Genomic DNA, 27978 nt, shown 5'->3' with positions numbered 1-27978 from the left:
CTGCTGGGGTAACGGAGAGGGAGCATGTCAATTCTTTGGATTAGGAATCTGCTCCAAACTAGGCTTTGTCAGATCCGAAGGCAGCAAACACTTCAGGAAAAAGTCAGGAAATTAAAAAAAAAAAAAAAAGCTCCAAAAAAAGAAAAATTTCCTGAAGCGGTTTCAAATTGAAAAACGTATCGTTTTTGAGCGCTTCCAAAAAACTTTTTCAGGAAACTCTTCTCTTTAAGGCAATTTTCATGCCTTCCCTTTTAAACGCAGCTTAAAATTTGTCTAAAAAAAAACAACCTGTAAACATGGCCTTCAGGAGTTTTTCTTTCCCTGAAATTCGGTTTTTCCTCTCCCACCCATCACTTCAAAACCTACTCAGGGGGGTAAGGAAGAAAAAAATGGTCAAGTTCTCACGTGACCAGCAAAGTATTTGAGAGCCGATCCGCACCAAAAATGTTTCCTTGGGGAAAAAAAAACAAAAACCTGGCTTGAACGTAGCCTTCCTTTTTCGAACAGGAGATAAGTGGTCGCCAGATATTTATGTGGTGAAGTGGAGATCCGTCTAATGTTGGCTTCTGACAATACCGGGCGCTTGCTATTTTTCAGATGTACGTAGCGTGCGCCCCTGTCCTCGGAGAGGCCGGCTGCCTTGTGGCGCTGGGATGTCGTATCTCTCCAAGGTTTCAGTTGCTGTGTGTGTGTAACCTGCTTTCTCAGGAGAAGCGAGTGTTGGGGGCAGGGCGATATCTTTACCATGAAATTCCATTAATCTCTTCTTAAATATAGCTTAGACCTTGGCCGAAGTCTCGGCAAGAACGCGCTCACTTAATAAAAAAAACTTGCACCTAATCCATTTTTTTTTTTTTCCCCTCTTTTTATTCTGTTCATAAGATCGAGGGGATCTTATATTGACGCAGGTGTCTGTTCTCATGGCCGCTGTCGCTTTTCCGTCTTAAAATAGCATTCCCCTTGAAACGCGTTTCGGTCTGTGCGGTTTCCAATGTGTGTGAGCCACGTCTCCCTTGATGTATCGGTGACTCATGGCTGTTGCTGGCCGGTCAGGTGTAAACTCCAATGAAAGGACACATTACGGCTTGTTAATATTTTATCTCTTAATTACAGAGTCATGATAAGTCTCTGCGCCGCGGGTAGTACACAACATGGCGTTATTACAACTTCCTCGCTGCTTGTGAGAGGGACTAGAGATCTCTTGATTATTTATGGTTCACCGGTTGCCATTTTGGAGAGGTTCTGGCAGCCATTTTTGAAACCATTAAAGTGGTCATTCCTATCCCTGTAGGAGAAAATGAGTGAAGGAGATAATCCATCTCAAGGAAAAATATAAAGTCTGTGTCATGACAGGACATGATGAGTTGTAGTTTGTTTTGGCGGCCATTTTGGCTGTCCCTCAGCTTTTCCAGATACGTTTTGATGTAAAAGCTGAAGAGAATTTTGACCAATTTGACACCTCCAGGGGCCTGACGAGACTGTCCTCAAAATCCCTGATAACTTGTATGGATAGGGGATGACCTGAGGCAATCAAAAGTGAATTTTTGAAGCAGAAACCACCTCAGGAAATGCTCCATCCATGTTTTTGTATTTTTTTTTTTTTTCCCTCAACACTTTTTTTCCCCTTAAGAAACACTTTCCTGGCGTTTTTGTAATCGTTTTCGACATGTTTTTTGTTTTTTTTTCTCCCCTATATTTCTCTAATCCTTAAGCAATGAATAAAACACAACGCTTAAGGTTTTATGAGACAAAAACTCCTCAAAAAGACGCCTAGGCGTTTTTGTGGCGTCTTCGTAGCCTTGCAGTCTACTTTTTTTTTTTTTTTTTTTTTTTTTTTTTTTTCCCCCCGCCAGGTTAAAAAAAAAAAGAAGCACTGAGTAAACATTCCAAAGATTGATCCAATTATTTTAAATGGGTAAAAGACTTTTCAGAAGGTTTTTAATTTCTTCAGGATTTCAAAACCGCCGAGAGAAGCGACGGCCATTCTTCTGGTGTTTTTTTTTTTTTTTACACCAGAATTACTGATGCTCCGTACTTACAATCCAAGTCACTTGTAAGGCTAAAAAATAGTTTTGTGGCACGCACTAGCAGTTCTTTCATTGCCTAATGGAGTTAAAAAGAAAAGTTCAAAAAAATAATACATAAGTAATAATAAAAAAAAGCTAATACAATGCATTTCATGAGGAAAAAAGAGCTTAAAAAAAAAAAGGCGATTCCTCTTTTTGAATGCTGGAAAAAGTGTGAACAAGACCCTTAATGAAAATTGAGTGGCTTCAGTGTGTTTTTGTTTTTTTTACCGCTTGTTTTTAGAAAAATGCTTAAAAAAAAAAGTGAAAATTCAATGTTGTATATAAAATGGATTAAGTAAACGTATTATATAGGCCTAGAGACAAGCGACAGTGTGATCAGCGTTCACGGTGTGCGATCCGTCGAAGGCGCTCTCCACCTCCATGTTTTAGCTGCGGGGCATAGTAGAAGCGAGCGTGTAGGAGATCACATGGGCGCTGATCCTGCTTTGCTCGACCCCCTCCCCGGCTGGATTTCTTCCTTATGTAAATGGACAATCTTTACTTCGTCTTAGGAGAGGGAACACTTGATCCTTAACCGCTTGTGTTCTGTGTGTGCGCGCACGGATTGTTTGTGTATGGGGTTAATCCTGTAGCTCTCGCGGCAGCATGGTGCCACAGCAGCCATGTGTGCTCCAGTCACGCCCTGGGCACTGTCGCTGTGTCTGCGGGCCACGTCACTCTAAGGGCTTGTTCCATATGTTTTCTGAAGGACGCCTTATCACTCACTGAACGCCTGTACTCATGATACTTGACAGGGCTGTAAACTCAAGAGAGGGCGAGATGTATGGGTCTAGCCTACTTGTCCATATCTAGACCAAGAACTTGAGGAAAATATGGCCAGCAGTAACAATATATAGTATGTATATATCTCTCACTTACGCTATTACCCAAAGTTATCACGCAACTTTCCGAAAATCCTGAATGTCAAATACGTCTGGTCGTCGACCCATATTTATGACCGATTCCCCCCACTCCTGGTGGTGATTTTTGAAACCGCGTAGGTATCGGGCATGTCACTTATTTGAAGCTGAACTTTCCTAAAAAAAAATACCGCGGGGAGGGAGGTGGGTGAACGATATATTGATAAGTGCCATTGATCCGCTATAGAAATTTGAGAAAATAGCTCATTTCTGATATTAGGTGGGGTTTTTTTTGGTAGGTTTTCCGTTTTCTTTCTAGAATTTTTTTTTTTTCCCGAGCAGCTTGTGGCTTTTTTTTTTTTTTTTCCCCCATTGACCTCAAATGTATGTTTTTGGTGTTTTTTTTATTTTTTTTTTATTTTTCCCTGCATATGACAAGAGGAGGTAATCATGGAGTCCCATGATCTATGAATCACATTGGTGGCTCAGTGGTTAGCACGGTTGCTTTGAAGCCGCCATTGAGCCCCATTATCGGGCGCATCGCGACGCATGCCGTAAAGCGGCACGCGTTCGCGATGTGCCGTCATTCGCTGACGGAGCCTCGGACGCGGCCTGCAGCGTCTGAGGCTCCATCACCGCTAGCGCAGATGATTCATCTGCGCTAGCGGGTATAGCATAACGTGATCGCGTTATGCTATACCGTTAGCAGCCCATCAACGCTGTGCATTGAACGGGCTGCTAAAACGTAATGTTAACCTAGCCTAATCAATTGACATTTGGTTAAAAAAATAACAAAAACAAAAAAAATTTCCAGGCATAGGGAAAACAAGATGTCTGCTTTCTTCCAAAAAACTGTACATAGGTTGTTTGTATCGGCTCAACCCAGACTTAATTAAATTTAGTTTAGCTGGCATGTAATGCCAGACACACCCTTTTGGCAGGAGTGGCGCTATTTCTAGAAGAAAGCATACATGTGGTGGTTTTTCTTTTTTTTTTTTTTTCCCCTGAGCTACCCATTTAAAGTGACATCAGGGACTCCAGGAGAATGATTTGCATTGACAGATGTGGTATAAAGCTATTTAGCAATGCTGTTCCCGATTTTAAAGGGAGAAAATACATTGTAATTGCTTGATTTTTTTTTTTTTTTTTTATACTTGCAGAAATGACAATTGTGTTTCTGCCCAGTCATTACTGATCATCGTAGTCAGCGCTTGTCCTAATCACTTGTCATTCCTTTTGCAGATCCTCCGGTGCCTGCCAGGGTGGTGAGAGCGGGTGCCAATCGGCCGAGGCGAGGCAGCAAGGTAATGGGGCTTTTTTTTTTGGTCACTGATTGTGAGTCCCATCAGATTCTGCACAGACAAACCTCATACTGCTTTTACCAGAGCTGTCAATCAAGGAAGAAGAAAGGCAAAGAAAGTTGGTGAACTTTCCCCCCCCGACAGAAGCTTTCGGGCAGTTAAAATGTCTAACTCCTGATCATTTTGGCACAAAATGGTTGTGTTTGTTGCAAATCTCAACTCCGACCTCCAAACAGGATGACTCCACTATTACATACTGTGTGTGCCCTTTTTATAGGGGTTGAATCATGTGTCAAATCGAGAATAAGGCTGAGTTCACACGTGGCGTTTTTTTCGCGTTTCCGCGGCAGTTTTAACCACGTGATTTTGCTGCGAAAAATAACATCCCATGCATTTCTATGGGATTCCGCAATGCTGTGCTAATGCTGCGGTTCTTACCGCGGCGGAATCGCTTTGCGGTAAAAAATGCAGCATGCTCATTAATCTCGCGGAATCGCGGCGATCCCGCACCCATAGGAATGCATTGTTCTGCTTACTTTCCGCATGTGGCTGTGCACACCATGCGACAAGTAAGCAGAACATTTGCGGATGGTACCCACGGTCCGGAGAAGAGGAGACTGTCCTCAGGGCTTTGGGTACCATATCCCTGTAAAAAATAGAATTTAAAATAAAAAATATTGTTATTCTCACCTGACGTCCCGCACAGCCTTACCGCCTCTCTCCACGCTCCCGGTCCCAGTAAGCCTTTGTGAGCGATGACGTCCGTTCTCGCGGGTTCGCGAAGTCTCGCGGTCATTCGCGCGACGTCATCGCGGTAATTGTCGCAAAGGATTACTGAGATCGGGAGCGTGGAGAGAGGCGGGAAGGCAGCGCGGGACATCGGAAGGTGAGAATAGCAATATTTTTTTTTTATTATTATTTTTTACATTCTATCTTTTACTATAGGCGGCCTCAATAGTAAAAAGCTGGTCACACTCATCAAACACTATGTTTGACGAGTGTGACCAACCTGTCAATCAGTTCTCGAAGCGATGCTCCAGATCGCTTGGAAAACGCTAGCAATTCTGCAAGCTAATTACGCTTGCAAAATGCTAGTTTTTCCGCGGGAAAATTGCGGGAATTTAAAATGCGATTTTCCCGCGGAATGGAATTCTCGCGGTGAGTTCCGCTACGTGTGAACCAACACTGACTCTACTGAGGTCTGACTGCCTGAACCAAACCTCTTCTGGCTATTCCCAACTTTTTGAGTAGTTTTTCCTTTTATCTATGGCAAATTTTTTTTTTTAACCTGGAAATAATTTTTATATACTCTGATGTGCAAAAGGGAAACTGACGAGCACTGCTGCAGCATTCCTGATACTTGTAGTACGACACCTGGGTCAGGACATATATGTGCCTTGCCACAGAAAAAAGCAGAATAGAAGTCCTGGATCCTGAACAAGGGGAAAAAGTGGCAAAATGGCACTCACCGTCCTTAAATGTTCTTTATTGGTTAAAACATGCAGATGAACATGGAGTGGAAAAGTGACGGCCGTTTCACGCACACACTGCACTTTTATGGGTACACAGGTTGAAGCGCAGTGTGTACGTGAAACGGCTGTCGTCTGGCACTTTTCCACTCCATGTTCATATGCATGTTTTGACCAATAAAGGACATTTAAGGACAGTGAGTGCCATTTTTCCCTTGTTTTAAACATTCTGGGCCTGCGGTGTTTGGCCAGTAGAGAAGTCGTGCCTGCCTGTTGTCAGCAGTGTTTCCTGTCCCTTGTAATAAAAGGTCACTATGCTGTCATGGTGCGCAAACATCTAAAAATGGTGCGACACTGTGCTACTCCCGCACTTAGTTGTCCACCTGCTGCCTCATAACTTCTGCACTTTGACCTCCTCAGTGCTGCTGTGGCGAGTTCTGTCCGCTCCACTTGTTTTTCTTGTGGGGGGCTGTAACTTTAAGGCTGGGGCAACGCGGCGACTTTAGTTATAAGTACCGCGTGTCCGTCACTACCCGCTGCATTAAAGTGTGCAATTTGCCTGCGAAAAAAAGTTGTTCGCCTGCAGCTTGCATGACTAAGAATTTTTCATGAACTTCGCGTCACGGCACATATAGTAACGGGTAACGTTCAGTCATTACACCATCCGATCAAAGTCACCGTCTAACCTTAATCTTACGAGTTTGTGTCTGTCAGCACAAAATGACTGTTCAAACAGGTGCTAGGTGCACAACAATCCATTGCACCTTGTTTTTGTTTTTTTTTTAAATCCATATCTGCCTTTAGACTTTAGTTATGCCAGATTTGCCAATAAAGAAGACCGCAGAGAATGGCTAACAAATAGCTGGGAAGTGTTTGGCCACACCAAGGGTGCACCAAGTGCTTGGTTTGAACAGTCATTCTATGCTGACAGACTCCAGGTTCAGTTGGTCGGTTTTCCCAGTTTGTATACTCAAGCAGTACACCGGAACTTGGTCTCCGACATATGACGCTGTTAGTTCAGGTCGGACCTGCAGTGAAATTTGTATATGGACCATGAAATACTGTAGGCCCAGTCTAATTTTAGAATCCATCTATGTGTGCTAGTCTATATGCAAAAACCTTTAAATTACTTATTTTTTTTCCCACTTTTTTGCAGGTCGGCGACTTTGGTGATGCCACCAATTGGCCGACTCCTGGAGAGATTGCCCATAAGAGCACACCGGTAAGAAGCCATATGTGCCTCTTCATGACATATATTGTTGCTTGGTGGTTGGGGCCAGGTTTCAGAGGAGCGTACAAGCTGGTTTGGTACCAATTTTGTTTTTTTCCCGGTGCCACTTTGTTTGCATTATATGGGCAGCACGGTGGCTCAGTGGAGTCCTGGGTTCGAATCCCACCAAGGACAACATCTGCAAGGAGTTTGTATGTTCTCCCCGTGTTTGCGTGGGTTTCCTCCCACACGCCAAAGACCTACTGATAGGGATATTAGATTGTGAGCCCCATCGGGGACAGTGATGATAATGTGTGCAAACTGTAAAGCGCTGCGGAATATGTTAGCGCTATATAAAAATAAAGATTATTATATTGCATTAAAAGGGTTGTCTGGTTTTGAAAAAAAAAATCTAATAGTAAGGGTACCGTTACACATAACGATGTCCCAGCGATCCCACCAACAATCCGACGTGGATGGGATCACTGGGACATTGTTAGCTGATCGCTGGTGAGCTGTCACATAGACAGCCCCTCCAACGATCAGGACCAGCGAGCACGCTGGTTACCAACGTAAACATCGGGTTTCTAAGGACAGACTGGAGTAGCAGATAGCAGAGCTACGCCGGTCTGTGCGCCGCTCTGCCTCCACCTCCCGCCCTGCCTGCAGTGCACGCTGGTATCTAGGGTAAACATCGGGTTTCTAAGGGCCCCACGGCCCTTAGAAACCCGATGTCTACGTTGGTAACCAGTGTGCAGCATCGCTCATCGCTGGCTCTCGCTGCCACACGCAGCGATGCGCGCTGGCCAGCGGGAGACCAGCGATGAAAAAAACGGGCCAGGATGATCCAGCACGATCAGCGATACCCCGCGGAGGGGGGCCGATCGCTGCTGGATGTCACACAGTGATCTCACTTGAGAGATCGCTGATGTCACAAAATCAGCGATCTCGCCAGCGAGATCGCTGTGTGTAATGGGCCCTTAAGTGTAGGCCTTCCCGGTGGGTTCTGATAGGGAGAGATGACCTTGCTTTTGGGCAACTGCAGAGACCTGTAGCTCCCTGCGGCAGGTGACCGAATAATGGGAAGTCATTACTTCTTTATCCAGTGGAGACCACTTCAATCCAAGTGGTGAGTAGAACACATCCTATTAAAGGGAATCTGTCACCAGGTTTTTGCTATTTAATCTGAACGTAGCATAATGTAGGTGCACAGACCATGATTCCAGGGATATGTCAACTGCTCAGCAGTTTCCTGTAGTTTCAATGCAATCATTGTTTTTATGAGCAGGAGATTATCCCTAGAGGACTAGGTGTCATGTGCACAGCAGTCCCAGCTAATCTGTGTAACCACGCCCCCATCACTGATTGGCAGCTTGCTGACAATACGCACAGAAAGCTGCCAATCAGTGATGTGGGCTGGGTTATACAGAGCTCAGCATTCTTAGCACTGCTACAGCAGCGAAAGCAGGGATTTTATGAAAACTACACCAAGCAGCCCAGTAAGTGACATATCGCTGGAATCGGGGGCTCAGCCCCTACATCATGCTGCTATCATATTACATGGGGGAAAAAACCTGCTGACAGATTCCCTTTTAAGGAAATTATATATTGACATAATACAATGTCAGGATAGGGACATGGTGACCAAGATGTGACGTTAAATGACTGCAAATGCGTCGACTTCTATGGTGAGCGAAGATGAGATGCAGAACGCCCAGAACCCTTTTAATTTCAAGTTTCACCGTGCACTGAGCCGCACGTCAAATCATCTTGCACCGGAGGTCCGTTAAGTTGTTGGAGGATTTTTCTAAAGCAGTATCGTGTGGCGGCAGAGCGTAATTCGTCATCCATCACCCCCCCCCCACACACACACACACACACACACACGTTGATGTGGAATGTATGTTGATTGGCATGAATGGCAGCTCTTGCCCCCCAACACTGTCCTGCAGTTACATGTCAAGCGAGGCGCTTGGACGTGGCTGTACGACACCAGGAATAGCACACACCGGTCCCCCCGAGCAGGATTTCCATGTAGGGGGCTGCCCTTCTTCCAAGTCCTCCCATCAGGTCCGCCGCTGGTCGTCTCTATTCTGGGACTGGAGGCCTCCAGTGCAGCATGCACCGCTCTCTGGGTGAAGGCTTCAATCCCAGATATATTTTTAGGATCCAGGGTAGAGTAACTTGGCTTGGAAGCATGTGGAGGTTTCGGGTTTCATTAGCTCTTTGAGGACACAGGTAAGGGAGATCCTGCGGTCACTTGTTCGGGAAGAGAAAATGTGTAATTTTTTTGGTGGGGTGGGTGCTGGACTATTCGATTGGGTTTAGAATAGAAATGTTGCATCTTCGAGCGGTAACAATGCCAGCAATTTCGGCCCTTCTACAACTACGCACTGCAATGCGTTACTTAATCTATTGTCATCTCTTACTTAAGCGGTCATCACCTAAAGCTTTGATGACACTGCCTTTTTTTTATCCCATGGTTAATCTGCAGATTATGCCTCTTCTCACCTCCCGGGCTGGTGAATTACTGGTCAAGGCTGCAGTGCAGATTCTTGTACTTTTCGGAAGGAGTTAATCTGTGTCGGTATGCTCAGTGGCTAATGTTTTATTCGTCCTCTGCCTGTAGTGGGTAGTTAGGGCTTTGCTCACCCGTGGTGGGTAGTTAGGGCTTTGATCACCTGTAGTGGCTAGTTAGGGTTCTGATTGCCCGTAGTGGGCAGTTAGGGCTTTGATCACCCGTAGGTGGTAAGTTAGGGCTTCGATCACTAGAGATCTGTCTGCCAGCATCTGGCGTTCTTCTGTAGGAGGGAAGTTCTTCTGATTTCTGTTCTTCTGTGGTAGTGAAGCTCTTCTGAGTTGTGTTCCTCTGTGGGAGTGAAGGTTCGGAGTTCCGCGTTCTTAAAACGAATTATTGTCCGTTACCTACTTTGTGATTGATCAGGAGACGAGATTTCCTGTCTTGTGTAATAGGCGAGCGACTTCTTAAACACTTGCCCATTCTCGGCATGAACATATATGCCCGACTAGAAGTGCAAACGCAAAGTGCCACTTGGCTTGAGGACACTTTCGCTTGTCCAACTTTCATGGTCAAGAGTCTAAACCGCCCGCGGATTTCCTGACCTAAACCCTACAACCTTATATATGAGGCTGTGGGTTCAGGTCAGGAGACCTTGGTCCATACTCTGGTTTCTCGCGACCGACATTCAATCTAAGGCCTGGATTTTTAGTCCCTCGTGGTCCTTTTTTTTTTTTATATGTAAGCCGTGTAATGATGGATGACAGACGAGGCTAATTTGGGACCTTCTCTTTGCTGATTTTCCTGCATCATGAGTTTTCACGGCCGGAGACAATCAGCACTTGTGACTGTGCCGTATATGATACGGCTGACTGGTCAGATGTTGGCGTCACCTGATGCAAAGTCTGATAACCATTTACTGGTAAATGGTTAAATAAGCAAGTGTTATCCATCTCTGCAGATAAAGCTGGTGTCCACTTTTAGAAAATTTTCCTTTAAAAAAAAAAAAGCTTTGCTCACCCTTCCCGGGTCCAGCACACAGTCTCTCCTGCTGCTTAATCTGTGAGCTTCCAGTTACCGAACTCACTGTTTGGCTGCAGCACTGTAGACGGGAGGTCAACGCTGCAAGCAGAGATGAGGAGCAGCGGTGGAGACTCTGTTTTGGACCTGATGAGAGTGAGTAAAGCACAGTTTTCGTGTTTTGCTTCAAGAGTTTGTAGGAAAAACTTTTTGCTTTGATTTACTACCTGCATTGTTTGCAATATATGCAGGATCCATGAGAGGAGCCCCAAAGTATTACCTGGCGGTGTGGTGGGGATCCATCACTAGGACGGATCATGGAATACCTTGTCGCGGTCTCTTACAATATAGAGATCGCATGGAGTGGTTTCATGACCGGCTCTTTTGGACCTTTTCCCAAGAACCATTAAAGAACAGCTTGCCCAGTAATTAAAATTGGGTTGTACCACCTAAAACTCCAAATTATGAAGGTTGCCTACACAATTTTGTACTACGATATGTAAGAGTTCATATTGATTTTTTTTTTCCTCCTGCTTATATTATAGCCTCCTCCGAAACTACAGCCGGCCCGGAAGTCATTTGGGAAGAAGGAGATGAAAGAAGAGAGTGCAGACGGGAAGGAGAACCAAAGAGTGAAATCCGATGAGTCCAGTGAGGAGAAGAATGGAGATGACGACGGCCAAAGATCATCTCACAAAAAGAAAGGTGCCCTTGTATTGTCTCAATGTATTTTTGACCCCCCTCCATCAGAAATGGTCCCTCAACCCTTTCTGTAAACTGGATGTTGTAAAGAGGGGGAGTCCCCATCTTGGAGTTGTGACCCTGCAGGGAAAAGGAGACCGTCCCGTTTAAGACATCAATTCCAATAAAATTAGCTGATCTCACCTTTGTGCGATTGTGACGTGTAATTTATTCTTTACCAGGAAATAAGCACAAGTGGGTCCCCCTGCAGATCGAAATGAAACCCGAGGGACCGCGAGAGAAAACTGCTTCGAGGAACAATCGTCAAAATGAGCAGCCGCGTCCTGCCCTAAACAGGAGCGAACCAAAAGGTACCATTGCTGCCCCGTTCTTCTGTCAGTAGTGTGTACCTGGCATTATTGACACAGTAACAGGTTACGGCTTTATGGGTGGTGACTTCAGACAGGATAAGCCACTGTCACATTCCCCATTTAGAGTTTAATTGCTTCAGCAAATATTGGGTTTTTTGTTTTTTTTTTTCTAATTTTTTCTCCTTTTCTCTTTAAGAGATGTATGTACAGTTAAAGGATGTGGCTTTTTCTTTCCCACATGTCCTCTGTTAAAGTGGGGTGTCCTAAAATTATCCAAAATTATCAACTACTCATTTGGTTTAATGAGGAATATATCTGCGATATGCTGTTTAGTAAACTAAATGGATTTATCGTCTGGCATCAGTTTTTCACATTTGGTGGAAGATGCGGGCACAGTCATAACTGTAGCTACTTTTTCTTATTTTTTTTATCACAGTAAATGGGCACTGAATCGTATCCTTCTAAAAATGGCACGAGTGCCAAGTTAAATTCTTGATAACCCAACCTTCAGCAGGATATAGGGCTTCCAAACTTTTTTTTTTTTTTTTTTAAAGTGAAATAAGACACAAAAAGAAAGCGTACATGGATACTGCAGGGCTTCCAAACTTTTTTTTTTTTTTTTTTTTTTAAAGTGAAATAAGACACAAAAAGGAAGCGTAAATGGATACTGCAGGCAGATAACTGATTGCATTTCTATCTAAAAGGTTAATTGGAGCCATAGCAAAGGTAGTGTGACTATTCTGTGTCGCCCAAGGAGTCTCGACACGTCCAAACCTGTCTATAGGATCTGAGGGTTTTTATTTTTCATGGACAGCGCTACTCTGTGGGCGGCTTCTTTTATTGCGGCACGTCCACTTTTAAGTGAATGAGGCTGAGCTTCAGTAGCAAATACGTTGCATGAATACAAGGGACAAGTTTCTGAATTAGAGGGGGGGTTTTTTTGCCGAACGGCCAAACCAGCAGCGTTCATTTTCTCTCATTGCACCATTTAAACATAAAACCATTGACAGCTCATCCCTTCTAAACTGGGATTGTGCTGCCGACAATATGGGAACGACTGATCGTTTATCTGCACGTACTGCCGATTTTTGGTCCGTTTAGATTAAATAATTGAGCGCCTATTGACGAGCTGCATCGCCGATCAGTAGAGATGGTGTGAACCAATTCAGCCGGTCCACCTGTCGGGTCTGTAATTTGTGACCTCGGAATAACAGCCCTGCAATCTTCATCTAACCTGACACTGCAACGGTGGCCCCCCCCTCTGATTAGCCAGCCTGACATGACATTGTTGCGGCACGATGCACATGTGACGTCACGTGAGGCCTGCTAATTATGAGAAAAGCCACAGTTTGCGGTAAGTATAGTCATGGCCAAAAGTTATGGTACCTTTTTGGAAGAAATATTTAATTTTCTGGAATAATTTCAGAGAATTATTGCAATTAAACATGGTTTGTTGTACACGTTTATTTCCTTTGCGTGTATTGAAACAACACAAAAAAAATGATAAGAAAAGTCAACCTGGACATACACAACACCCCCAAAAATGGGCCAGAGAAAATTGTTGGCACCTTTCCAAAATTGTGGGCAAACAACTTTTTCAAGTATGTGATGCTCGTTCAAGCTCGCCAGTGGCAAGTAACAGGTGTGGACAATATGAAAATCTCACCTGAAACCAGATGAAAAGGGGAGAAGTTGACTCAATCTTTGCATTCTGTGTGCCACACTATGCTGGGAGAACAGAAAGAGGAGAAGAGAACTGTCTGAGGACTTGAGAACCAACATTGTTGAACAATATCAACCACCTCAAGATTACACGCCCATCTAATTGCAATAATTTTCTGGGAGAAATACTTAATTTTCTGGAGCGATTTCAAGGACGCCTAGACGTTCGACCATGACTGTAAGAGGCGGTTCTCAAGTGCTCCTTTCCTATAGCTGCTGAACAGTGTCTCGTGAATCGATTCGCATTATCTCTACCGATCAATAGACGTTCTGGTCAAATCCGCCTGCGTAAATCGGCCTTCTGTTTGAGATTTCTCTTGAGTTTCCTCTCTGAAGAATTTTTCCCTCCTTGGAAGTGGAATACATCTTAAAGTTGTGACTCGTGTATGTCGGATATACCTGCAAATTTTTCAGGAGTTCTTCTGAAAATCAATATTACTTCAATAAGATTGTAGCCTTATCAATGTTTTTATTTTTTTTCCTTATAGCCTGGTATCCTGATAACAAGCAGGAGAGGGACTGGCCTGATTACGAAGACTCTTCCAGTGTGAAAAGTGAAGGTACAGTCCGAGGTGGCTTCAGAGGAAGGGGCCGAGGACGGGGAAGAGGGAGAGGACGTGGTGGACGTGGCGGGACGCGGTGTAAGTCCTACCTTCATGTTTGACTTGCCACCAAAAGCCTGTGCTAACACTACAAACATGTACAAGTCCATGGGACTTATAGGTATCCTGTTGACTGCTGTCTTGCGTCTTTTGTCCTGTTTCATAGACCCACTTTTTTTTATTCCTCCCCCGCCACAGCTCATTTTGACTACCAGTATGGGTACAGGAAATTCGAAGGTACCGATGAGGCCCGTGGTCCGAAATATTCCAGTAATATCACCTACTACTATGACAACATGAGCAGTTCAGAGCTCTACAGTGTCGATCAAGAGCTGCTGAAGGATTACATCAAGCGACAGATGTAAGCGTTTTCTTTGGACAGATTTCTTCTTGGTTGAGACCATATCTGTCTCTTTAAACGTATTTTTTGGCATGGTACGAAGTATCTTTATAACTTTGATGCATTTGGTGGTGAGAGGGTGGTTGTGTTAACCCTACTCCATAGACTGACCGTGTCTGTCAACAAAATGGAGCAGTGACCGCTCTGATGCTGTGTGATGATCTGCAGCAGTCCCATACAAGGCAGGGTACCAGCCATCATCTGACTCAGACAGTAACAATCGGAGCTCGTTTATATGCTGCAGTCAGTCTCAGAATTTATTTAAGCCACTAAAATAATGAAAAAAAACTATACAAGTTTGCTGCAGCGCTGATAGTATTGACCTGAAGAATCGTGATGCCAGCTATAGAGTGTCAGAACTGCAACACTTCGCGTTGAAAAGAAGCCCTCCTACAGCTCTGCTTAGGCCTGTTTCACACATCAGTTTTTTCTGTCAGTTGTAATGCGCCAAAATGGCGGAAAACGGATCCGCCTGTGTACGGACATCAACGCGTGCCACCGGACCGTTTTTTTTGACGGATCTGGCGAAGGAAGACATTTAAAGGAACCGCTGTCTGGGGAGGAGAGAGAATATTTTTCCACCGCCCGAACAGAGTTTAGGGTTAAATTTGCGGCCGAGGCAAGTCCTCCGGGCATGCGCAATGTAAAATGCGGATCCGGCCGACCGAAAAAACAATTGCATTGTCCGTCCGGGCATGTCGGTAGATGCCAAAATTTTGGCGGATCCGCTAAAAAACGGATCCAACGGATGGCCATCCGTCAAGATCCACCGGTAATGCAACTCAATGGGAAAAAAACGGATCCGCCAAGCAAAATAGCGGATCGGTTTTTTTGCAAAACGGCGGATTTTGACTGATGGTAAAATACAGATGTGTGAAACAGGCCTTACCGAAAAATAAGCATCAAGACTTATGAAAAGCAGTTACATATATTCTTTCTGCCCTTTTGTTTTTCAGAGAATATTACTTCAGTGTGGACAATCTACAGCGAGATTTCTTCCTGCGTCGAAAGATGGATTCTGAAGGGTTCTTGCCTATTGGGCTAATAGCAAGCTTTCATAGGGTGCAGGCTCTCACCACGGACATCGGGCTCATTGTAAAGGTAAGACAATTGCTCTTCCTGTCGCCGGCGCCCCTCTGTCGCCGGCGCCCCTCTGTCGCCGGCGCCCCTCTATGCCCAATGTCACCCTCCCACCACATATCCCCCATCAGTCTGTTGTGCCTCACTTCCTCCCCTCATCACCGGTGCCCCTCTCTCCACTACCGATGTCCCTCTTACCCCCACCCGGTCGCTTGCGCCTTCTTTCCCATTGGTTTTATCATTCATATCTTGCTTTCTTTTTTAGGCGTTAAGAGATAGTAAAGTCGTTGAAATAATTGATGAGAAAATCAGGCGAAAAGAGCATCCCGATGCCTGGCCTCTGCCTGGTCCTTCCCCGGCCGATGCTTCTCAGACAGACTTCTCCCAGCTCATCAACTGCCCAGAGTTTGTACCTCGCCAAGGATACCAGAAGGAGACAGGTGAGCTCCTCCGTGTACACATTAGGTCTCATTTGGTCTAGTTACCCATGGAAACCAATCAGCATTTAGCTTCAGTTTCTGAAACTGCTCTGGAAAGATGAAAGCTGCGCTGTGATTGGTTGCTATAGGCAACGAGGCCTTGTTAGACTGGTGCGATAAATAAGGCCTGTATTAAATGGAGGAGCACCTCTACGAGTTACAGTTCTACATCACCTCATTTCTATTTTCAGAATCGGCACCTGGCTCTCCCCGCACCTCCAGCCCCACTATGGCTACCAAAACCGAGGAAGTAAGTAACTTAAAGACTATGCCAAAGGGGCTTTCTGCCAGTTTACCAGACCTGGACTCTGAAAGCTGGATAGAGGTGAAGAAGAGGCCTCGGCCATCACCTGCCAGAGCAAAGGTTAGAAATTCAGGGGGGATAAAAATTAAAATTAAAAAAAAAACCCTCCCCTGGTACTGTAGATTGATCACATTGAAGTTTAGGCAGTGGTACTACAACTCCCAGCATGTCAAAATAGTTGGGATTTGCGACTTTTAGAGATCTGTTCACACCCGCCCTGATAGTTGTGCTGTCTCGCTTCGTTATAGAAGCAGAATAGCGACAATGGCGGAGCTGGATCGGCCGTGTGACTGACAACGGGTGGGAATCCCGTTAACTTTAATGGGGTCAATCATTTTACCAGATGGAGGGGTTTTTGGACACAGTTTCTCAAATCCCACGGTGGTCCATACTGTTCTCTGCTTACTGCAGCAGCTACAGGTTGAACATCTGTGTGACCGCTGCAGATGATCAGAATGTCTCACTAGTGCAGCCTCAGGCTTTGGGCCTGACGCTTTCATGGACTGCTCGTTGAGATGAAGGGCTGTTTGTTCTTTCCATCACCCTCCGTCCTAGCACTAACGCTTCTTTCACATTGACCTAGAAGCCAGAGGACGTGAAGCAGCCGGCACCACAGACATCTCCCGCCCCAGTGACCACCCCGAAACCCCCCAAAGAGCAAGACGAGCCCGAAGAGCTGGACTTTATGTTTGACGAGGAGATGGAACAGATGGATGGCAGGAAGAACACCTTCACCGACTGGTCGGACGAGGACTCTGATTACGAGATCGACGATCGGGACGTGAACAAAATCCTAATAGTAACTCAGACCCCACCGTCGCTGCGCAAACATCCCGGCGGAGACCGCACCGGCAACCACACGTCCCGGGCGAAGATGAGCTCCGAATGGGCAAAGGTGATCAACGACGGACTCTACTACTACGAGCAGGACCTGTGGACGGAGCAGTTCGAGCCAGAGTATTCACAGATCAAGGTGAGTGAGGGGGGTGCCATCCAAATACCCAGTGCCAAATTTTCCAAGGGCACCCGCATGTGTCACGAGAACAAGGCATCTCCCACCGGCAATGAAGTTGAGGCCGCCATTTCAAGTACATGTAAAGGGTCTTAGCCGCTTAGTCACTGGCCCAGAATCTGGTATATACCATTAATGTTCGAGGTGGGTAGTAGGTGTAATAATATTAGCAAATGCCTCCAATTCGAAATGTATAGTTCTTCTAATTAACTATGTCGCTTACCCCATGTGCAGGGCATTGCAGTAGCTTGGGTATCCATGGTTATGACCACTAGCAACTATGAGTGGTTGTAACCATGGATACCCAAGCCACTGCAATGACCTGCACATGGGGTAAGCGAGATGGCGAATCAGAAGAACTATACTACATTTCTAACTGGAGGTACTTGCTAATATTATTATTATGACACCTACTATATATTGGAATAGGATCTTGGAGATGGGTTACCTCTTTAAGTAGCAATCGCACAACTTGTTACCAGGCCTGCTTACATTGGGTGTAGCAGAATTAGGCTAGTTTCACATTAGCGTTTGGAGGCGCAGCGGATGCTCACCGTGAAGCTTCGCCCCCTGCCCGCGCCTCTTCCGTCAGTTCCGCGTATGGGCACGTTCTGCGGCATGCGTACCCTATCTCTAGCATTTGGTATGCAGGCCGTGTGCAGGTATGCTTTTACCGCCGCATGCGTCCTTTTGATGGTGCGGTGATCGCACCAAAATGCAACATGATGCGTTTGAAATGTGAAACCAGCTTAAGACAATCATTCCCCTCAGAGCTGTCGGCGAACTACTGGAATTAGTATTTAAGCAATTTTCTATTTCATTTTTGGGTATTTGCTCCAGGGTCAAAGTTTTACTTTAAAAGCCCCGGCCCAGTAGCTGTTTGCGATGGCCAGTGCCCGCTGTAGCAGAGCTGTGATCACTGTGTCAAGTGTTCTTGTCGGCGGTCACATGCTCTCAGCACTTTCTAGGTCCGGACGTCGTGTGACTTGTCAATGGGCGCATTCTAGTGAGTGTTGGGCATGATCAGTTAGGTGGTTGGTTGGCACACGGGACATTGTCCTCTTCAGGACAACTCTTTTTATAACATCCGTGCTTCAGTTGGAATCCTCTTAGTGGTGTTGGTCTCGTCACCTGATCTTGGACATCGAGAAGGTACGGCTAGGTATCTCCCGACTTCTTATTGATGATGTACTTCTTAGTTTGTTGCAGCAGCGCCTTCTCAAAGTCCTCTGTTCCTTTTTCTTTTGCCTTATGTTCCCATATAATGTCTCTTTTGGACAATGGCTGCTGTTTTAGTGGTTCAATAAGCTAGGACCACTCTTAATTTGGGCTAGAAAAATGCTACTATATATTTTCCTATACTATAGAGTAGTCACTGCTCATGCGTTGGTAGCCAAGGAGTGATTGTTCCTATAGGTTATATAAGACCTCTGAAACATTATCGTGCCCGGCTATTGCCCTTAGCTTCCCGGCCGGTTTCCCCGTAGCTTCCCGGCCGGTTTCCCCGTAGCTTCCCGGCCGGTTTCCCCGTAGCTTCCCGGCCGGTTTCCCCGTAGCTTCCCGGCCGGTTGCCCCGTAGCTTCCCGGCCGGTTGCCCCGTAGCTTCCCGGCCGGTTGCCCCGTAGCTTCCCGGCCGGTTGCCCCGTAGCTTCCCGGCCAGTTGCCCCGTAGCTTCCCGGCCGGTTGCCCCGTGGTGGCCGACCTTTCTGTTAATTGCAAAACCTGTGTCTAGGCATACTATGCCAAAAAAGAAAAGAATAATCTTTATATGAACTAGCACTGCCCACTGAAAGCTGTATTAATGCATAAAGGCTCAGCAGAGGCCATAAGGACAATTTTGTCCTTTGTCGGGTATGTGGGGGCTAATGGACATATTTTACACATGTAGGGGACCCCTAAAAAGTGCAATTTGCTGATCTCTTTGGTGTAGTACAACCCACTCTGTGCCCCCAATGTAAACCAACATCTCATTGCAGCAAGAGGTGGAGAACTTCAAAAAGGTGAATATGATCAGTCGGGAGCAGTTTGACACGTTAACCCCAGAACCCCCTGTCGATCCAAATCAAGAAGTTCCACCTGGACCTCCAAGATTCCAGCAAGGTAACCCATTGCTAAAAATGTAAGAAATGCTAAAAGTATGGGGTGATATAATGCAGTGCAGTTCTCTATTTTCTCCACTGGAGGGCAGCAGACTTCTATAAATCTATCCTGCAATGCAGGTAATGGCCAGCAGGTGGTGGGGTGGGAGGGATATTTTTCATTTTAAAAATTTAGAGCAAATTGTTTGAAGGGGAAAGTCGACATTTTATTTTTTGCTTTTGTTATTAACCTACAGTTCCCACAGATGCCTTGGCTAACAAGCTGTTTGGTGCACCTGAACCCTCCACAATTGCCCGTTCCCTACCGACCACAGTCCCCGAATCTCCAAATTACCGCAATGCCCGCACGCCACGCACCCCACGGACGCCCCGGCTAAAAGATCCCACACTTACTCCTCGGTTTTACCCGGTTGTGAAGGAGGGCAGGACGATCGATGCAAAGGTGAGGACATGGCTTCATTTTAAATGCATTTAATAACTTGGATTCATTGCTGTGTTGTTCCTAGACTGAGCCTTCAGCGTGATCCCATTCATCACCTATCCCTAGATCAATGTAGGAATGTTGGGACCCCACTGATCCTAATCCCACATTTCCTACATGAATCGGGTTGTACTGTGCATTCATGACCCACCACTCCATTATCTTCTATGGAAGTGTTGGTCACGCAGTTGTAGTACTGCACCCATGGAAGGGAATGGAGCTTTGATCACGGATGCCCACTAGGGTTCTCCATGTGAATGCGTAACTACCAGTCCATTCACTTCCATTATGACCATTGCTCCCATAGAAGTTAATGGTCATGCATGCACACTACCACTCACAGATGTAAAGACCGGCCAGACCAGGACAAGGCAGATCGAATTGCTGAACTCTATGGGGGGGGGGCACAGGAACCCTGTTTCTTTTAGCTATTAAGGGTCCCAACAGTTGATCCCCAGAGATCACACATTTATCAGCTATCATGTATAGATGATAAATGTTCGTGGATCACCCCTTTAAGGTACCACGTTCACTTTTCTCCTTGCGCCTTTTCATTTTTCACCGTAAGTAGTTGGAGCGCACCCGCAACATTGCGGGGCAAAGGAAGTTTTACTGGGGTCTTCATGATTAATGAGGGGTTTCTAAAGATCATATTAAACCAGACCCCCTAATATGAGGAGCAGAGGATTGTCCATTAATACTTCTGAAATGTTTTTTTTTAGACGCCACGGAAAAGAAAAACGCGCCACAGCTCTAACCCCCCCATGGAATGCCACGTCGGGTGGGTAATGGATTCAAGGGAACATCGACCACGAACTGCCTCTGTCAGGTAAGCTACGATCTTACGGGAGACCCCAGCAGTTGTTTGGAGGTAGCAAGCCGACTAGTAGGTCTGTGTATACATTAATCTCGCATGTGACTTTTTTTTTTCTCCCGTAGCTCCAACGCCAGTCCCTCTGAGGTTGCTCCAGCTTTGAGCAACTTTGGATGTACACCTCAGTCTTTGCCAAAGTTCCAGCATCCTTCTCACGAGCTGTTGAAAGAGAACGGATTCACACAACACGTTTACCACAAGTACCGCCGACGTTGCCTTAATGGTGAGGAGGGCGCCATCAAAATTTAGATGGCTAGCTCTATTAGGGTTGAGCGGACACGTGGAAGTTCAGGTTCGGCCAAACTTTAGTCAAAAGTTCCGTTTGAGTATCAGAAATTGACCCCGAGCCACAAATACGTCAATGGGAACACGAACTTTGGTGCTTAAAATGGTCATTGAAAGCACTATGGGGGTGGCAAAAGGAAGCAAAATGGGGGTAAGTGTAGGAAAATTGCCCCGCAAACAAATGTGAATAGGAAAATTACTTAAAATAACATACAATAAAAAAAATAATCTTGAACCAGTCCCAAGTGGAGCAGTGCTTTGCATGTGTATTTTAGTGTACAGGTTAATGAAAAAAAATGTAACCAGCCAAGGGAAAGCAGACAGCTGTGAGCTGGTCTTACGCTGGGAAGGTCCATGGATATTGGCCTCTTCCCAGCATAATGAGACCAGCTCACAGCTATCTTGCTTTCCCCTTGGCTGGTTATTTAAAATATGGGGGACACCACTCTGTTTTTTTTTTTTTTTGTTAGTTTTTTTTATTATTAACACTGTCCCTACGCTAATGAGGGCAAGATGGCGGCGCCACCCATGATCTGGCATTCATGCAGGCTGGGTCACGTGTTGTGCCAACTAATAACAGCCATGCCAATAATGAGATTCTGTCATTTTGGAATTTTTTTTTTTTTATTTTATTTTTACTTTTTCCCCCAGAGAGGAAACGGCTAGGCATTGGCCAGTCCCAGGAGATGAACACGCTCTTCCGTTTCTGGTCTTTCTTCCTTCGGGATCACTTCAACAAGAAGATGTATGAAGAATTCCGGCAGCTTTCTGTGGAGGATGGAAAGGAAGGCTACAGGTCAGAGGCGGCTTCTTGGACACAGTTGTTGCAGTTTTTTTTGTTTGTTTTTTTTTTGGCTTTTCCCACATTACCTTTTGTTTTTGCGTTCAGGTATGGCTTGGAATGCCTTTTCCGATATTACAGCTATGGCCTGGAGAAGAAGTTCCGAGTGGACATATTCCGGGACTTCCAGGAAGAGACCAGGAGGGACTATGAAACCGGTGCGTATTATGACATATTCTGCTGCTGTTGGCTTAATCTTGGCTGGCGCTGGGGTAATCTGTTCTTTTTTTTTTTTTTTTTTTCTTTCAAAGGGCAATTGTACGGACTTGAGAAATTTTGGGCCTTTTTGAAATATTCCAAAGCCAAAAACCTGGATATCGATCCAAAGTTGCAGGAATACCTGAGCAAATTCCGCCGGCTTGAGGATTTCCGAGTAGATGTAAGATTTTATTTTTTTAAGGGTATATTCCCACACAACGGCCCGCAGGAATCAGTGGGGCTCAGCTGCAATAACATACGCCACCAGTGAACAGGAAAGACAGCTGCTCATGCACAGCCACCCCTCCATTCCCAAAGGCGCTTGGCTGGACTCCATTCTCAAGAGAGAATAAGGGTCCCTGTAGATGAGTAATCAATAAATGTAACCAAGCAATATTCCGATAACACCTTCCCAATGTGTGATGATAAACGTGCATCAGACGTTGAGTTCGGGTGTATGGAGCAGACTCTTTTGCTGAGCCATTGTAATAACTAGTGGGTGCTGGCAGCATAATACAGCCGGCAGCAACTGGATCTAGCTTCGATTTCTGCTGTTTAACTTCTTATGTGCTGACGTTAATCTCTTGGTGGCATCATAAAGTGGACGATTGCGTTACGTGGACCCACCGGGACACAATGTTGGGATGCCGATGGCAAACACCTTCATGGTACGCCCTTAAAAAGCAAACTAAACATTGTACGGACCCCTAAATTGTATCACTAAAAGCTGCAACTCCCAAAGCCAAAAACAAGTGCTGGTTTCAGTAAATTAAAGGTTGTTTGTTTTTTTTTTCATTTCATGACACTTGGATTTTTTCCCCCCTTTTTTTCAGGACGTTTATATGTAGTAAAGTGAATGGCGTCATTAAAAAAACTACAACGCGTCTTGTAAAAATTAAAGGGAAACTGTCGTCAGGTTTTTGCTATTTATTCTGAGAACAGCATGATGTAGTGGAAGAGAACCTGATACCAGCAATGTGTCGATTACTAGGCTGTGTGTTTTGTTTCAATAACATCAGTGTTTTATCAGCCAGAGATTATCACTACAGGACTAGGTGTCTGGTGCTGCTCTGTGTAACTCCGCCTCCACCATGGATTGATAGATTGCTGTCAGTTGGCTGTGTACACAGCCAATCAGTGGTGTGGGCGGGGTTATATGGAGCTCAGAATTCTGAGCACTGCAGCAGAGAACTGATTATATCAAAATGACAGCAAGCAGACCAGCAAGTGATAATATTACCGGAATCAGGGTCTCAGCCTCTACGTTAAGCTGCTCTCAGATTACATGGGAAAAACCCTTTTAAGCTCTCATTATAGTTATGTTGACAGTAGAATTAAAAAAAAAAGGGCTGCCCTTGGAAGAAGGGCAGGAAAAAAACGAAAATTGGTTTTAATGGGTTAAATTTTATCGGAATCCTTGTTTAATGTGATTTTTTTTTTTCACCAATTCATTTCCAGCCACCAATGGAGGATGCGGGCTCCAGGAGGCGCCCCTCGCTGTCAGCGGGTGAAGGCAGGAGAAGGTATCCCTCACAGTCTTCCAGCAAAGGATCAGGTCACCAATCATCCAATAACACAACCCGGGAGGATGCCAAAGGCCAAAGCCAACCCTCATCCGCCCCCATGGATTCCGGCACATCAGGAGGAGGAAATTAGGAAAGAAGCTTGGAAAGGATGATGTTTTTTTTGTTTTGTTTTTTTGAGGGGTGGGGTTGAACATATGGGAGATTTCCTGACGGTGGGTAGGAATGTATGGTCCTCCACTTCTACAGTAATCAGAGACTCCACGTTCTGGAGAAAACAGACTGATCCCGTGGCTTTCCTGCAAGGGTGGCGGATGCTTATCCCAAAAGAAGAAAATTTTTAGTTTGCTTAGGGATATAAAAAATTTTATTTTTTTTTTTTTTATTTTTTTTTTATATATATAAGCAGGAACCTGGAAGAAGAAGAGGCTTGTGTTGGGAGGGAAAGAATTTTTTTTTTTTTTTTTTTTCTTCTAAATTATTGAAATGCTGCCCTCCTTGTGACTGGCCTGGGTGGCAAAACGAGTGCAGGCCTCATCTCTGCTCTTGATTGCTCAATGGGCTACCAGAAGTTTGCTGTTACGGGCTTCGAAAAGGACACGGAAAACAAAAAAACGTTGCTTTTGAAGCCCAACCCGGGAGGCGATTCCTCTTCCTATTGACGCGGAGGATCTGACATACATCCTCCAGGCGATGCTGTAACTCACAGCCTCATTTCATCCTACAGCAAAAATCGGTAAAAAAAGAAAACTCACCTGCACACAGCTCATCGCTTTCACGACAGCCCTGCTTTCTTTTTTTTTTTTTTTTTCTTTTCAAAGATATATATATATATATATTTTTATTTTGTTTTTTTTTTTTGTTTTGTTTTATTGTTACTTCAGACTGTGAAAGAGGAAAAAAAGACAGAAAAGTTTACTAGCAAATGACTGCATAAGAAAAATGGAAAAAAAAAAAAACTTAAAAAAAAAAACTTAAAAAAAAACTTTATAAAACAACAAAAAAACACCTGCCTTCACTTTTTCCCTTTAAAGAAAAATTCTAAGCGATTTGATTACATGGAGTACAAAAAAAAAGTTGCCTTATTGTATCCTTGAAACTTGCAGTGAGCTGCCATTTTTTTTTGGTCCCCCCCTTTCCTACATAAGAATTGGCAGCAGCCAAGCAAGAAGCAAAGACTGCAGAGTGGTTTGACGCGTGGCAACTGTTTCACCCTTTCTTCTCATCACTGCCGCCTGTCCACCCTAGACGTACCCACAGGGTTGTTAGTGGGTATTTAACGGGACTGTTTGTCACTCGGTGCAAAGAATGACTGTCATCCCTTCTTCTCTCCCTCCCCCCGGCAAGTATTGTATTATGGTAATTGGCGTGTGCACATACATGTGTATATACATTTGCTATATACCCATGTATACATGCATACGCAGTACGAGGGCTGGCTGTTGTGCATCTGCTGTGTCTTTTAGGCTTATAGTTCTACCAAATGTTGGGGAAAAAGTCCTGGTCCTCCATGTCCACGATGATCCTACAGCAAAAAAAAAAAAAAATTTTTTTTTTTACAATATCAGTGCCACATTGTCATCATCTTGGCTCTCTAAAAAAAAAATTTTTTTTAATTTTCTTTGTTCTTCAAATTTTGTCGGCTGCCTCTCGAATGGAGGTTGATGTAGAGCAGCCCAAAATATGGTGCAGGATCTCCTTTTTGTATATTTTTAGGCTCTGCCTAAACTGCCATTCCAAACAATGTGAACTTACATTTCATGCAATATGGGGGGGGGGGGGGGGGTGCTGGTAAGCAATCAGGGTAACCTCAAGAAAAGGGTGTACGTGACACCACGCGACAACGTGTTCCTCCCATTACTGGCACATCACTCATGGTCCCTATGCATCAATCTTTAGATTTCAACAGCGTCCCGATAAGGATGGAGGGGGTCGGGAAGCAATTTTCTGGGTTGAATCGTTGACCCCGGCCGTGGTGTTCACTTGGTATTCATTGCAACTCTTTTATGGATTTTGGCCCACGGATTTGCCACCGCCTCCCCCCACTTCCTTTCCAATTCAGTAGCTGATTTGGGTCATCATTTCCTTACCTTAAATTTTTTTTGTACTCCCCACCGAGTACGGGTTTCTCGCTGCACACTGTCGATAAATATGCAATAGGGTTTCACTGCATAAAATAATTTAGGGCTGGATCCTTAAGGAAATATGTAATTGCTGGTGACTTAAAGAGAATGGTTCCCATTGTATAGCCTGGAAAGAAAAATCCTTGCTGGTGTCTGGGTACCGGCCTTTCCCTAGTTTTCTAGTAGTGGTCTCTTTTTTTTTTTTTTTGTAGAATATGGGTGACGGGCTCATAACCCCTTTGAAGACATCTTGACGGTGCTCTAAGACAACTTCTCGATACCTCCTCCTTCTATTCATATTTATGCTACGGAAAGGGGAAAATTGTAGCCCTTTTTTTTTTTTTTTTTCTTGCTGGGGATACAGAAGAGGGGGGGTATTTGCGTGCTAAGAAAACCTATATCTTCTATTATGTATAGATATATTATATACAGTTATCGGTCATGACTACATGGTTACATCCTTACCTGACCTACAGTTTTATAGTTTTAGATATCCAGGTTTTGTTTTTTTCAGGGTGGTGGGGGGGCTGTTAATTATTTTTTTTTTTCCTGTTAAAATTTACTATTCAAGAAACCTAAAAGAAAACACAATTTCCAAATTTGTTGCACCTTATGCAAGTTATTTGAGGATTCTAGTACCGGTTGAAGCTTATCGGTAGCGAGCTTACCTAGTGCCAGCACAGGGAAGTCTTTTATAATCATTGCCCACTTTTGAGCTGCTTCCACAAAGCACTAATTGGTGCATTATTGGTAATCTTGTGGCATTTTGGGCCTTAATAATGGGCTTTACTCCCCAACTTTTCATTTCAGGGAGCACATACTACCATGTTCTAGATCTCGCAACTGTTTAGATCCTTAAGGCATCAATCACTTGACTGTCCAGAACCTCTAATCAGGTTGTGGCAGGGTCCTAATCTCCCAATTTTACCTTTTCCTCCACCCTCCCCCAAAATTCCAGAACACATTTTGCAAAGATTTGACTTAACTCCATGCAGGCTGCTTTTCCCCCTCAACATGGAATGCTACAAGTACATAATCTTGCCCTCCCCACCCCCCCCTCCTGTTATACTCCAATAAATCATTAAAGGACAGACAAATTTAAAAAGAAAAAAATTGTAAAATACTTGAATGAGCGCTTGTATTATAACATTAATATTATTCAGAGTATCCATTCTTATTGCGTTTATGATTTGCTTATAGCTGTGCTTTAGTCATGGTAATTTGTGGTAATTCTTTTTCCTTTTTAATACAAAAAAAAATGTATAAAAATAAAAACCTTTAAAAGACCAAATCATCAGCGTTAATTAATTTGTTGGGGGCTTTTTGGTATTCATGCATCAGTGATGGACCATAACGTTACAACCAGAGCGGTGGGCTCAGAATTGCTTCCATCGTCATCCATGATTCTCCCTGCAACTGCCCCTAGCGGAGCTTACAGATTTTTACTGCTGTAGTTGAGTATAAAGTGACACTATGCAAAGGTGCCTTTCTCTCTGTATGTATATAATATACATATATACAGTATATTATGCAGACAAATGGGCCTTTGTGATGAGAAGCGTCACTTTATACTCAACTGGGTCACTCACATATTTTTACATATTAATGTATGGAATAAAAATAAACCATTATTTATTATTATAGCGCCATTTATTCCATGGCGCTTTACAAGTGAGGGGTATACATAATACATACAAGTACAGTAATCTTAAACAATACAAGTCACGACTGGTACAGGATGAGAGAGGACCCTGCCCGGGAGGGCTCACAATCTGCAAGGGATGGGTGAGGATACAGTAGGCAAGGGTAGAGCTGGTCGTGCAGTGGATTGGTGGATCGGTAGTTACTGCAGGTTGTAGGCTTGTCGGAAGAGGTGGGTCTTCAGATTCTTTTTGAAGGTTTCCATGGTAGGCGAGAGTCTGATATGTTGTGAGAGAGTTCCAGAGTAGAGGGGATGCGCGGGAGAAGTCTTGTATGCGATTGTGGGAAGAGGGGAGTACAGAAGGAGGTCTTGTGAGGATTGGAGGTTTCGTGCAGGTAAGTACGGGGAGACTAGGTCACAGATGTATGGAGGACTAGGTTGTGGATGGCTTTGTATGTCATGGGCTAGGGTTTTGTACTGGAGTCTCTGGGCAATGGGGAGCCAGTGCAGGGATTGACAGAGGGGAGAGACCGGGGAATAGCGGGGGGACAGGTGGATTAGTCGGGCAGCAGAGTTTAGAATAGATTGGAGGGGTGTTAGAGGGGGGAGGCCACAGAGCAGGAGGTTGCAGTAGTCAAGGCGGGAGATGATGAGGGCATGGACTAGGGTTTTTGCTGATTCTTGGTTGAAGAATGTACGGATCCGTGAAATATTTGAGTTGAAGTCGGCAGGAAGTGGAAAGGGCATGGATATGTGGTTTGAAAGAAAGATCAGTGTCAAGGATAACCCTAAGGCAGCGAGCTTGTGGGAGTGG

The 27978-nt window shown here is 44.7% G+C and overlaps 1 protein-coding gene across 4 annotated transcripts in view; it reads left to right on the top strand.

The window, feature by feature from the left end:
• LARP1 (La ribonucleoprotein 1, translational regulator) overlaps positions 1-26813 on the top strand; it is a 44761-nt gene extending 17948 nt beyond the window's left edge. For 3 of the 4 annotated variants that reach the window (XM_073567893.1, XM_073567896.1, XM_073567895.1), the window contains exons 2-19: positions 4172-4233; positions 6856-6921; positions 10993-11152; positions 11371-11499; positions 13710-13862; positions 14022-14184; positions 15180-15324; positions 15569-15743; positions 15974-16146; positions 16670-17059; positions 19075-19198; positions 19434-19639; positions 20401-20507; positions 20618-20775; positions 21489-21633; positions 21727-21836; positions 21930-22057; positions 23335-26813. In XM_073567893.1, coding sequence (XP_073423994.1) covers positions 4172-4233; positions 6856-6921; positions 10993-11152; positions 11371-11499; positions 13710-13862; positions 14022-14184; positions 15180-15324; positions 15569-15743; positions 15974-16146; positions 16670-17059; positions 19075-19198; positions 19434-19639; positions 20401-20507; positions 20618-20775; positions 21489-21633; positions 21727-21836; positions 21930-22057; positions 23335-23532 — 2792 coding nt within the window. In that variant the 3' untranslated portion in view covers positions 23533-26813. The remainder of the gene's footprint in view (positions 1-4171; positions 4234-6855; positions 6922-10992; positions 11153-11370; positions 11500-13709; positions 13863-14021; positions 14185-15179; positions 15325-15568; positions 15744-15973; positions 16147-16669; positions 17060-19074; positions 19199-19433; positions 19640-20400; positions 20508-20617; positions 20776-21488; positions 21634-21726; positions 21837-21929; positions 22058-23334) is intronic. The other variant, XM_073567894.1, reaches the window with a different exon arrangement.
• The last annotated feature ends 1165 nt before the right edge of the window (positions 26814-27978 follow it).

The sequence above is a fragment of the Dendrobates tinctorius genome, unplaced genomic scaffold, assembly GCF_039654945.1.
Source record: "Dendrobates tinctorius isolate UK_male_01 unplaced genomic scaffold, ASM3965494v1 ptg000020l, whole genome shotgun sequence".
NCBI lineage: Eukaryota > Metazoa > Chordata > Amphibia > Anura > Dendrobatidae > Dendrobates > Dendrobates tinctorius.
The sequence above is the reverse complement of the archived record's forward strand: the minus strand, read 5'-3'. Positions and strand labels throughout refer to the sequence as shown.